Source organism: Diachasmimorpha longicaudata, chromosome 8 (assembly GCF_034640455.1).
Source record: "Diachasmimorpha longicaudata isolate KC_UGA_2023 chromosome 8, iyDiaLong2, whole genome shotgun sequence".
NCBI lineage: Eukaryota > Metazoa > Arthropoda > Insecta > Hymenoptera > Braconidae > Diachasmimorpha > Diachasmimorpha longicaudata.
The window spans coordinates 2,781,607-2,794,879 of NC_087232.1; the positions used below are offsets into that span (position 1 = coordinate 2,781,607).

Below are 13,273 nucleotides of genomic sequence, written 5' to 3' on the forward strand. Positions count from 1 at the left end.
CAATGTTAAATGTCTTAAGGAACACCCTGACATCATAAGGTGGAGACATATATTCCAAATATGAATATTTTTCCACCTTTATAACTTCTATAAAATTGACAACTACCGAGGAAGCTCCCGAATCAATAAAACAATTCACAAAAGTAGGTCTTAGCAAAGAGTATTGAGGTCAGGAGGTAACAACGAGTGTCCTTCAGAGGAGTAGTGGCTCACCCGCGGTTATTCGTGAAGTGAATACCCGATGATCAAAGTGGAGTGAGGAGCTTGTTCGAGGTGGAGGCTGCACCACCCCCCTGAATACTTGACCGTGAAAAGTAATAAAAAAAATCCATGACTCCGAATTGTCTGATTCAACACATCCCATGTGCTCAGCCGTTCACGCTATGCGAGTCAGCTGCAGTATTACACTTATAAAGTGAACAACTCGATGTATTCATCACAGTTTCACGAAAATACTATTGTCCTCGGTATGTACACAGGCGCGATTAGGTCACGATAACACGGTCGAGTTTTCTGTAATCACTAATTGCTCCCGACACACTTCCTCCTTCCGCTTTCGATAGATTGTGAAGAATATTATTTACTGCCTTTGATTTATTCATTCTAATTGTTTTTTTCGAATTTTTTGGCTCTGTTGATCTATTAAAAAAATAGGCAATTGGATTAGACCGGGGTATTTAACACCCCCCTCCCCCCTCTCGTTATAAATATATTCATGAGGCTTTACAATAGTTTTCTGTAACTAAAATTCAATCAATGGAAATCCAATCAATTATACGAAACTGATTGTCCTTCGTCCTTTTTTGAATTTCCCGTCTTAAATATGTGGGGTTATATATTACCCAATGACCAATCGGTCTTATGTATTTTAACTTAAAACAAAAATGACTTACGACCATCATTATGAATCCATACAGACATTTTGCCATTAAATCGCTTAAAAATTACTCGCAGCGTCCGTTTCACTATTGCAAAATTAATGCGTCACGTGACTCCTTTTCGGTCACATGCGCCGATCTCAAAAATGAGTCATTTCGCATCTCTGGGTTATACCGTACAACTAAGCAGAGAAAACACGCTGCAGTTTTATCAACTCGAAATAACCCACACAATAACGTGTGTAGCATCGCTTCCCCTCTGATGCATTTTACTATTGTTTCAATAATCCTAAAAAATACAATAAAAATACTTTGACCCTGACATGTGTTGAGGAAGAATGAATGAGTCTCCTAAAAAAATGAGCATTCAAAATACCACTCAAATGTTTACTATGTTAAATTATTTTAACATTTTCGTACTCTCGTAGTAAATAATAGCTTAAAAACAATGAGACTCCCCTTCCGTTTTCTGCACCACGTTAACCCATTACCAATTCCCCCAAGTGGTCATAAATCTTGGTCCCGAAATTTCGATCGTGAAATAAATCAAAAGCTCCTCTTACGTTTGTCAGACTGTCTGTCACTTTGTCATAGCCCATAAAAATCTTAAAATTCAAACAACAACAGTTGAGTGACAAAATCTACTGAAATAATAAGCTGCGGCGAGAACACCAACGTTGCTGCGGGGTGGAGGGGGGAGGAGGGGTAGAAAAGAGGGAAAATATCGTGCAGCTGCAGCACAGCGACAGATCGCAAAGAGGGGTATAAACGCCAGCAACAAACATCGACTGTGTTACGTAAAGGTCGGTCAACCCGGCCACATATTCATTTACAGTTTCGTGCTTCTTGATCACTCCCTTTGACATAGTCAATTGGCCCGACAGTATTCGGCATTGTCCGAAGACCATTTGGGATTTTATGATGATTCAGAAGCTATTACGTTCAGTGATTAATGAATCGGGATTTTTTATGACGCCGAGAACATTTTTTTCTCGCCATTTGTCATTTTGGTGTTTAATTAATTTTTTATGAGTGAGAAATAAATGAACTACGACTGTATCTGGTGATATCAATTATATATCTATAGATTCGACAGCTTTTAATGATGATTTTCATGAGTTAAATTCAAACAAAGCTTCGTAATTTCCATGATTTTTTCGTTGGTGACAGATTGAGGTAATAGTTAAGTTAGTAAATAGTTTAAATCAGTGCACATTCCGCTTCGGAATTATGGAAGTAATATGTAACATTTATTAAATATTTCTTTCCATCCCCTTCGGTAAACATTGCCCGCGCTTTTGTCCGGGGGTTGTTGACAACTCGATCGATAGGACGGGTGTCAAGGGCGAATGATTAAGTAAATTTATCATATCTGACAATCTCAGTCCAACGCAACTGTCCCGGACTATCAAAATTAACATTTCCATTATAACAGTCCGAGCGGCAAATGTCCCACCCCATTTTCACAATATCCTGCAGACCCATTGTTACCCATAAAGGAATTGATATAATTTACATGAAAACAACGACCGGAATAATACCGAGTATAGTTGGCGTTTACCTACGTATGACTTATGTAATCCAATGGTCTGAGATCACAGTAAACTCAGCCATGTCTTTGAGAACCATTCGTTTACCCACGGTTTGTCCGTCTGTGCTTCTGTAACATCGATTTAACGCTTCGATAGTATCGACCTCGACATTCGCGGGAAACTACCATGCGACGGAGAGAGAGTTCGACGTACTGTCAATCTGTCTGGTCAATGTACCGGATATATAACGCTTTGATATACTGATTTTTTTTGCCATAAAAGTGCAAAAAAAGCTTTTTTTCTCACGAGGAATAAGATAATCCAGGACGAATGCTAATGGAATATGGGGGACAGAGAAATAACTTTGAAGAGAATGAATTTAATTTGTTAATTTAAGTTTATTGAAAATGGCACGAGAAAGAAATGTCTGTTCACTACGACCTGCCACAGCAGACTAAAAGTGATCAACGAGACCAAAAGAAAAATCGTTATAATGTGACAAAGGATCCCCAGTTTCTTTGCCACGTGACCTCATGGCTTATGTTTATGTCTAGTCCCAATATCTCTCTCCATGTTGATACATTTTTTAAACCATAGACTCATAGAAATGAATTCGTAGAAGACTGAGGCTATATTCCAACAAATGCTGTAGGGATTTTCCGGTGTTTTTTTTACCCTTTTCAGTTCGAGGAAGGGCAATGCTAATCCGCGGATGAAGGAAAGTATTGAGAGTGCTTGGTATGTGTGAACAAAAATTAATCACCTGTCCATAATTGTGTTCAGTCCATGTCAGTATTTTATATTTTTTTTCCGAACGGTCCCGAAATGTTTAGGATAGTTTTGATAAACAGAACCGGAGGAGGAACAGAAAGGAATGAATAAACAAGGGCCTGTTGTGAAATGGGTCTAGAGTGTGGAAACTTGGTCACTAAGAGTCAGTTGCTCTGGAGACATCGTAGGAGAAAGATATATCTTCTGTGTGCGATAAATAACGAATTAAAGTTGATAGTCAAATCGTTGTGATATTATTTAAATAATCCCTGTCCATAATCCAATAAAAAGTGAAGATGACTTCGGAAAATGTTATACTTTGACATGAGTGCAGCATAGTATGGAATTTTATTGATTATTATTGATTAATAAGTATATTATTTTGTGGAAATCCACCGAGACTGAAATTTTGTCTGATATTTGACTACGAAAAGTAGGAAAACACTTCACCAGAGAAAAAATAGCCAATTTATTTAAATATCCTTGATCAACAAATTTTCGCAATAATTTTATCTCAATCGTTTCTGCTCAGTCAATTTATTACGAAAGATCGTTAAAATTCGTAACGGTAATTGACGATAGGGTACATGGTATACTGGCTTGTGAAATACATCCCTCGCCTTGTCTACTTCATGGACCAGAGTGAAAAAAAAAAGATAAACCCGTTGTTTGTTACGCAAAGTTATACGGTAGATTATGAAAGTTTCCACGCTCAATGGTCGACTAGTATTATACACAAAGCATAGTTTGGCCGTTTAAATTCTCGCTGATTGTTTTAGGGGAGTTGATTGCTGGGTAGAGATTGCAAAAGATGAACTGAAATGCCTCATACAAAATCTGAAATCTCAATTCTCGTCAAATATTGGAGATGAACTGTCACTAAATTAGTATTTTTTTTTTGTTTCTAATAGCACCTAACAGTCCATTACACCTGAGCAACCGAGCTCATGCACTGCTGTTGTTGAACAGACCTCAGGCATCCCTGACCGACGCTGATCATGCTGTCAGACTGCGACCGGATTGGGGCAAGGTAAATAAAAATTCTATCCATCTTGTTTTATTATAGAGAAACATTAGTCGATGTTACCCGAGGAATTGCGAATATCCGGTTTGTCGTAATATCCAACATCCTGTTGAACTGAGCATCCGTTTATACTTCAGTCATACTTCATTGATCGGCTAAATTCAGTAGTAATGTGTTGATGGTAAATTTCACCTTGAGTTTCCCAAGAAAGCTATTCATTTTCCACAGCCAAAAGAAAATTGGTCATCGAAAAAAAATTTCATCCTATTGGGATTTTATATTTTAATTACTTTCTGCTGTCAGCCAAAAAATTAGAGAATTATCCTCCATCATAACTGCCATCGCCATCAAATCCGATTGTCGATCATCCTCCTTCTCATTATTATTACGTAATTGCACATTGATGGTGATAGAATGAAAAAACAAATCACAAATTCAGGTAGAATTGAAAACATTAGTTGACATTTCCTCATCGCTCATTGCGCTATCGATCGATGTGATGCAATTGAGAGATTGTAGTTCACAATGAGTTTTACATTTTACAAGTGGAAATTTTTAATGTTATGTGGGCGTACGGGGGAATGCACTGATTACATGTACCGAGAAACGCCAGCATAATCACTATTTCTATTTTATCAATTTAGGGCCATTACAGAAGAGGAGTTGCACTCTCTGCCCTGGGAAGACATGAGGAGGCCTTTCTCGCGTTATGTATCAGTGTTGCTATTGAGAAAAATACGCAGAATGTACGGCATGAATTAATGAGGGTAAGTAACCGTAGCAATAACACCCTTAATCGTTCGAATAGTTCATTCGATCGGAATTTATTTTGCTAATTTATTTACACATCATCACTGTCCAAAGAATCCCAGGACAGCCCTCATTCCAGCCGCCTGTAAATCTCAATTCCTCCACAGGTATTGCACCGCATATTATCAACAAATCACCGCCGACAAAGTCCGCCCACTACTCGCAGTCCCTATAGCATATCAGAGAGCAACGTCCGCGTGAGAAGAAACCGTGACCATCACTATCCCCACCGTCGACCTCTGATGAGTCCCAATCAGCGTCACCGTCGTCCAGCCCTAAACTCATCAGACTGCGAGGACAACAGCAGCAGCGAAGAGGAGTTCACACAGGTGAATAGCCCCTATCAACAATCCCCCAAAAATTACATAATACTGAGTAGAAAAAGGGCACCCAACGGCTGACAAAAAAATTTTAATTCTTCTGTCGTAACGTTCTCCTTTGACTTACACATAAATACATACAGCCCTAAGTGGATAATCAACTATTTTTAATGGAGAACGGCTTTAATTATTAATTGTTGTTGCTCGATTCTGTAATTTAGTGTCATTTACGTGCCGACGTTGGTGCGCGGCTGCGAGGTTATCGATTGCAAACCAGCACGTTCTCTTCCCCATCACCCGCACCGTTTCCATCCCAATCCAAGGAAATACACAATTTTTACACTATCTGTTATTTATTGTATTTTTTCATAGATGATTTTATTATTCATTCTAGGCAATATGCCGAAGGCTACTCTTCAAAAATGCACCTCAGACCAATGTCAAGTTCCATAACGTCCTGGATCGGGTTTATCAAGAAATTGAAAAATTAAAGAGTGAGTTATTTTGTCATTATATAATGGGGGGAGTGACCATGGGTAAAAAAATACATTATTAGAAAAAATATGGTGAGCATATTGTAACAAAAACAATTTTTCATTTGTCTAGGAATTGACTCTATGCCGGCAGAAATACTACTACCTCCGTTATCAAGTGGCACAAGTTTAAGTGATTTAGACTGCATACTGTGCTGTCGATCACTCTGGAAACCAGTGACAACACCGTGTGGACATACATACTGTTGGATGTGCCTGGACCGTTGCCTTGACTACTCCTCAGCCTGTCCATTGTGTGTCACATCTCTAGCCGATGTAAGACAAATATACGGGGACAGTAAATATTACTATGAACATTAAAAAAAAGCTCTACAGGCTTTTTCAGAGCACATTTATCACATCGAAAGTTAACGATTATTAATTCATGAACAATGGATGTTTTCAATTGCTCAAAATGCGTAGTAACAATTTTGATAATTTCATGTTATTTGTGTTCTATACACAACATGTTGCATTGTGGCTAATTTGAATTTTTCAAATATTCCAGTATCTTGCCAGTAATCAGAAAACAGTAACCGAATTCGTAGAGAAAGCACTGATGATAATAGCTCCAACGGAATATGCATCGCGTGCAGCTAGCCATCGGCTCGAGTTAGTTCAAGATCTTGGGATTTTAGGAAGTCAACAGATTGCTGTTTTTGTTTGTACCACTGCATTCCCGTGTGTGGCCTGCCCATTATTTGTTTACGAGCCAAGATACAGACTGATGGTTAGAAGATGCGTAGAGAGTGGCGTCAGACACTTCGGTATTGCCGCTTGTCTCAACAAGGATGCAACAGGTAGTAAAAGGTAAATAACATCGATATATTTGCTTTTAAAAAATCGTATCTCCATATTTATGTGAAAAAAAAATTAACACCACGAAAATCATTATTCGATGGTGAATTTCACATTCCTCTCGCATCTCACAATTTTTTTTTATTCATCAAATTGTGGCATCTTGTGTTTTATAATTATTTCTTAATCTCTGATTTACTAGATACGCTCAATATGGCACCGTCCTAGAAATTCGAGATCGTGTCTTGATGAAAGACGGATGTAGTATACTCAGTACAGTTGGCGGTAGAAGATTTAGAGTTCTGTCGGGAGGTGAAAGAGATGGTTACGACACAGCTAAGGTAGAACTCTTACGAGATTCGTCTGTACCACAGGAGCATCTTCCGAGTTTACATGAACTACATTATAAGGTGAATAAATGAATAGAATCATTGGGACATCTGTATTTGTCTTCCTATCGAAGTCAAGTAAAATAAATAAATTATTGATGGTTTTTGGCAAGATGGTGCCTTAAACTCGTGATGAAATATACCGAAGAGTAATTTCATTTCGACCTACTTTATACATATTACTTTATGAAACAATGTCTTCAGAAAAATTTCATAATCTTTGATGAAATGGAAAGTAGTAACGTGCTCTAGTACTTCACTGGGAAAATAAAACACAAATAATTTTAGTCTAAGAATGCTAATCTTTGTAATTAAAAATTACCACTGATTGCTCTGCATCAAGTACGGCTGACTAGTAATAACGATATCTACTGCTTTTTGATCTTCACTTTCTTACCTATTACATGATTCATTATTAAATGAATGAGCAAATAAACTCAATGAACCATCTTCCCTTGCATTTCTTTCAAAGAGATGAAAATTATGTAATTTAGTCTGACAAGATCTCATGTCAGAACGACATGTGATGAAATTAGTAGAGAACAATTTCGTAAGTCTGCTTCAGACATTTTATTTGGATTTATGAAAGAAAGGCTTTGTAACAATTTCACAATGACTTTATTTTATCACATAGAATCACATTACCAGTATTCCTATAAAAAGTTTAATCTTAATCTTTCCAACCAAAAAGGTAATCATTGATTCCTCTGCATCAGGTATGGCTTAAAGGACAACAATGGTGGTCAACAGTGTCCCCCTACCAACAAATCGAGATTCAACGAGTATTCGGAAAAATTCCAACTCCAGAGGACGAATGGTGGCGCCTGCCTGACGGCCCCTCGTGGACCTGGTGGATCCTGGCGATCCTGCCCTTCGGCCCCCAACTTCAAGTTGGAATACTAGGTACAACAAGCTTAGAAAAACGACTGAGAGCCATCGAGAAAACCCTCAATCATATGGAGAAGAGACAGTTAACAATAACATCACCACCAGCTGAAGACACAACGACATCATCCAGCATCTGCAGCGATGGAAACGATATCACCAACTCCACAGTCTCCATTGTCCACCACTCATGAATAATCAGTAAAAAATAGTTTTTAAAGTAATGAAGGATGTTTTTTATACAACATTCACATTTTTATTTCCGACTATCGATTAAGACGTTTGTACCACGATAATCAGACTGATAATAATTTTGATGAATTGATTGATGGCTCTAGGCCATTTAATGTACCGAATGATTCAACTCTGGGAATAATCCACAATATTTAATCTTAAATACTGGTCTTAAAACTTTACGCACAAAAATACTATTGAACGAAAAACTTACGCTGAAAAAATGTTTTTATTCAATTTCTTAGTGGCCTCTTTTTTCATTTATAAAGAGTCAATCGTAATTTGTTAAGTTGACAAGTGCAGTTTTCATTGTTAAACACCATGTATGGAAAAATTTCATTGAAAAATATTAAAAATTGACACATTTTTTTCTACAAAAATGTCCAATGCAATTTCATTGCTATATTGGCCCTATTCTGTCAAGATATTTCCCGTAGGAATTCTTTTGTCAAGTACAAAAACTTTTTCAGTTTGATTTTTTAAATAGAATGAAAGGAAAATAGAAGACGTCGTAGGAAAAGGTGAAATTTTACTGATTGATTCGATGTATTTTTTTTATAAAGTAAGTGCAACAGAATTCTCCGTCACGTGTGCTAAATTTTTCAATGAAATTGGCTTTCTACATGACCCTTTTGAAATGTCTCCAGGAGGATTCTGATATGAAGAAGCAGAAAGTTTATAATTTTTTCATATTTTTAGACTATCAGTAGATGAGTTATGCGAATGGTACAAATTTTGAAAGACATATCCTGAGGAGGATTTCAATCCTCGAGGGGACATTTCACTTCTTAAAAGGAAACACAAATCTGTTCTTCCATGATTACATATGCTACTTTTATCTGTATATAATATATATCTATATATAATATATATACACACATTTCTATGTATACAATTACATACAGTGGATGGAATTTCAATAATCGTACATCAGCAATTCCAGAGGTATGAAAATTTATGACGAAAAAAATCTGAAAATTGTCGCAATGGAAAATTCATTTTCTCTGAGTGCTCACAGAAATTCAGCTTTCACGTTATCTATTGAAGGAAAAATTATGAAATTCCGACATGATGCTTAAAGATTCAAGATTTGTAGGTGATAGAAACGAGGGACTATGATGCAATCATTACCGTAAATTTTGCAACAATCAAGATGGTGGTTGTAGGTAGCATTAGATTCTTGCGGCATAAACATTGCCAAGCAGATACTACACTGAGAGAAACATATCGTGGATTTTCCGGAGTATGTATTATAACTATATACTATTCTTTCCTCAAAATCAAAATAAAATTGTATTGTTCTATTGTGCAGAAAATACGAGAGATCGAATTATGAGGTTCATCTTTCTAATTCTCAGAATTATCGATCAATCCACTAAATGTGCTGAGTCACAAAAATAATCCTTCCATTTTACTAGAGCTTTCTCTTAGTGTACGTTATCTCTTGCAAACAAGACAAGTGAAAGAATTTAACTTCATTGAGATCAAACTCGAAAATAATGAAATAGTTTTCTAACATCAATAGTTAAGACATATTAACAATGTCTCATGATGTCACGGATGAAGGAAATTCATAAAAACACTAAAGGAATTCCATACAAACGCGTGTGAAATTTGTATTCAATATTTTATCAGTTTTTGGTGTCTTTTTCATGAAACTCCAGTGGATTTTCCTAACGAGCTTTCATAGCAATTGACTACTTTCACTCTACAAAAGGCGATGGAAAAAATTTCGCAGTCTCCCTTACATTCCCAGATCGCCGATAAGTTTCTGAGTTATTACATGGAATCATCCAAAAACTAATAAAACCATGAATCAAAATCAAGAAATAATTTCTGAGATAAAGCATGAGGCTTTTCTGTGAAATTTATTTTCACGTGATTCTGAAATTGTCTGGCCTAAACATATTGGACACATTTCCTCCTATCACTTAAATCACTGAAATTCTTTCTTAGTTCCACTTGAACTAGACAATAGTCCGACCAAGTTGATGTGAATTGTTTCTTCGGTACAACGATTGTTGCTCGTGAGACGAGGACCTGTTTTACAAATTTTTCATACGATAAAAAGAACGTAAATATTTTTTTATTCAGAACCGATTCCATCTCTATAAGACTTCGCGTATACGGTAGTGTGTAGTATTTATTTTCACTAATTTTTCCAGAATAACGGAGATAGTGGAAAATTGAGGGGAAAAATGACGATGAAAGTTTAGAAACGTCATATCAATGATGCAATCACGTATTCAATAGTGACGTTTGTACACACGAATTAATATTTGGGGTTGAAATAATCCGATTTGTTAATGATTAGCATAATCAGAGGTGAGAATAATGTAGCAAATTGACCAAGCGGGTTAAGTCGACTCAACTTTTTATTGTATTCCCGGACTATATGTCGAAATAGATGTGCGACAGTAAAATTTATGTTGAAATACAAACAAGATCTTCACCGAATATCGCTGATGGCTCTCAGTTCTGAGATATAGTCCCAAAAAAATGCATAAGCAATGAAGTTGACCATCTGGTTGATCGCTTTGCTGATCGGATTGATGCATGATTCATCGGTGAATTGCCGAATAATTTTCAATTCTCGCATTTCGCATTTACGCGAGAAAATGTTTTCACGCAATATTTATAATATTTCTTTCTTCTTCTTCATGGCAATTGAACTTGGAATACGTATTCACACATTTCTGATTATATTTCGTCCTCTTCAAAATGTCTTGACACTTTTATAAACGAATCATGCATTGTGATACTACTCTTTAGCTTTCCTTGTACATTTCATATTAAGAATATTACGATACTACTTCTCTTGTACGATGCCATTATTATTTCTTCTCATTTTTACGTCAAAACTTTATATATTTATCTTCATTACTTCATATCGAACTGTTATAATAAAACATTGTCGAAGTCATTATTGATGTCTTATGATAATTATTTCCTTTAAAGCGTGGGAGTAATTGTCGATTTTATTTGCAATAAGGCAAATTACTTTTTCAGTTACAGCTATTAAGTAACGATAGGGTCGTTAGTTGAATTTGTGAAGTTCAAACTAATGATTTCTATTTTGTCATTATCAGCTCATCATTTTTTCTTGATGCGTTTCTGTGTGAGTTCCCTCGAAGTTTTGAAGTTGGCTGTTGGAGAGAACAATTGATGTTGATAGTTCCAGTCTCTTCATTTTTTGTTTGTTTAGAATTAAACTGGCTCAGATGTCACAAACATTTTTGGAGAAATATACAGTGGCTCCTGCGCCTAGTCGAGATTATTACGGTCTCAAAATCCAGGAAGACGAGGTTCATCAATGAAGTTCATTAGCTGTTCAATGACATGATTTTTCTACTTTTGATTATTGTAATTGTATATTCTATTGAAGGTTAAACTGTTTCACTGGCCAATTTGTCAGCGACCCCATAAGGTTCCGATCACAAGGACCTCGAGTTTCAGTAACTGGAGGAGAGATACGATTTTGCAAAGTGAAATTGAGCAGGTTTTTGGTATAAAAAGAAATTCACATTCTAAAATTATGAAAATGGGTTTTAAATCATGAAAAATTTTCCAGAATGCAATCGGTTTCATCTACATCGATGCCCGATAATATTATTCAATAATGAGATTAGTAAATTACATGAATATCATAATTTACAAATTATATCACCAAAATTTTCCATAAAATAGGCACCTCCTGGTTACAGTATACGGGTGATCTTATTGAGAACAAGAGGTCCTTGCTAACACTCCCAAGAAAAATTCTGACAAACATTCTGGTGTTTTTATCCCCGAAAGATATTTCTCAACTATTTACACTTTCTCGGGCGTTCTACGAGGTAAATCGCTTTTTGCCAAATCTCCATTAAAAGCCTAATTTTTTGTGTTAATGAACAGATTTTGAATAACGAAGAGACGTGGGAATTGATATTTACAAAAGTCAAAGGAGACGATTTCCATCGCGCGCAAAAGAGATACGGCATGTCTTACGGTTGGAAGCAACTACTGAAAGAAACTCAAGTAAGCTTACTCAACTACTTTCATGTCCTGATTTATTTCGAAATAATCACTGCTTTCAGGAAAGTGACGATTATCGTCTCAGTAAAAAACATTCTGTGGAAAAAAATCCATAGATTATTAGACAATGTTATCAGAAATCTGGTGTTGAATTTTTAAATCCGAAATCAATGTCTGAGTTGATATTTGAGAGATTTTTCTACGAATCTGTTTCCTTCCTGTCGTTGTGAACTTGATGACTCTCTCAATTCTAGGACATTGAGATCAAGTCTCACATTTCCAAAACTGTGCGAGCGAAGAAGCCTCTGTCCTCCCGAGGAGACCCTCCAAAAGCAAGCCAACCCCTCCGGGCAAAATCCGAATTGGACATTAAAAAAATATCAGTCTCAAAAAAAGCAGTTTCAAGCCCACTTGGGGTACAAACCTTGACATTAAACATCGAAAGCACTCGTGAAGACAAACCGAAGCTGCTCCATAAAAATCGCCAGATGATAAAATCCTCTGGAGTACTCCATGACGAGCAATTGGAGAAAAATCAGAAATCCCTGAACATTTTGACTCTCCAGTCAACGGATCTTCACTTAAAAAATGTTGAGCAAGAGCCGATGAGGGTGAAGAGCTTCCGAGCAACTCCTGCTCCAAGCTCGAAGCACCTGTGTGACAAAAATAAAGGAATGAGTGCGCAGTCAAGGGTTTGGAATCGTGGAAAGGAATCATCCTCGAGTGTATCATCACTGAGAACCCAAGAAACTCTTTTGGAAAATTCGGTGAAAAAGAGTTTGAGTGATTTCGAGAAATCCAAGGACGTCTTTCCCTCTCAATTCGATTGGTTGACAGGTCCAATGTCTCGGGATGATCCTGGTGACGGTTTTGGGCTCTCAGACATCAAGTGGATCACGAAGGCAGACAAATTGAGAGCTGACGAAAAGCTCTTGAATGGCGATAGACGATCCTCTCGGATCCATGAACTGAACCGAGAAAGGGAGTCCACTTCGAAGAATTTGAAACAGAAAAAATGTTCAAGTGATGATTCTATTCAGGGTCGTAGTTCTGAATCCACCAAGGCATCAGTCAGTAGCCAATCA

At 36.8% G+C, this 13,273-nt stretch overlaps 1 protein-coding gene across 1 annotated transcript in view; it reads left to right on the plus strand.

Moving 5' to 3' along the window:
* The window catches only part of LOC135165312 (LON peptidase N-terminal domain and RING finger protein 3), a 32,008-nt gene extending 20,911 nt beyond the window's left edge, over positions 1-11,097 (plus strand). Inside the window, exons 2-9 of the mRNA XM_064126478.1 lie at positions 4,093-4,211; positions 4,850-4,972; positions 5,123-5,344; positions 5,730-5,829; positions 5,942-6,144; positions 6,377-6,678; positions 6,869-7,076; positions 7,772-11,097. Coding sequence (XP_063982548.1) covers positions 4,093-4,211; positions 4,850-4,972; positions 5,123-5,344; positions 5,730-5,829; positions 5,942-6,144; positions 6,377-6,678; positions 6,869-7,076; positions 7,772-8,134 — 1,640 coding nt within the window. The 3' untranslated portion in view covers positions 8,135-11,097. The remainder of the gene's footprint in view (positions 1-4,092; positions 4,212-4,849; positions 4,973-5,122; positions 5,345-5,729; positions 5,830-5,941; positions 6,145-6,376; positions 6,679-6,868; positions 7,077-7,771) is intronic.
* The last annotated feature ends 2,176 nt before the right edge of the window (positions 11,098-13,273 follow it).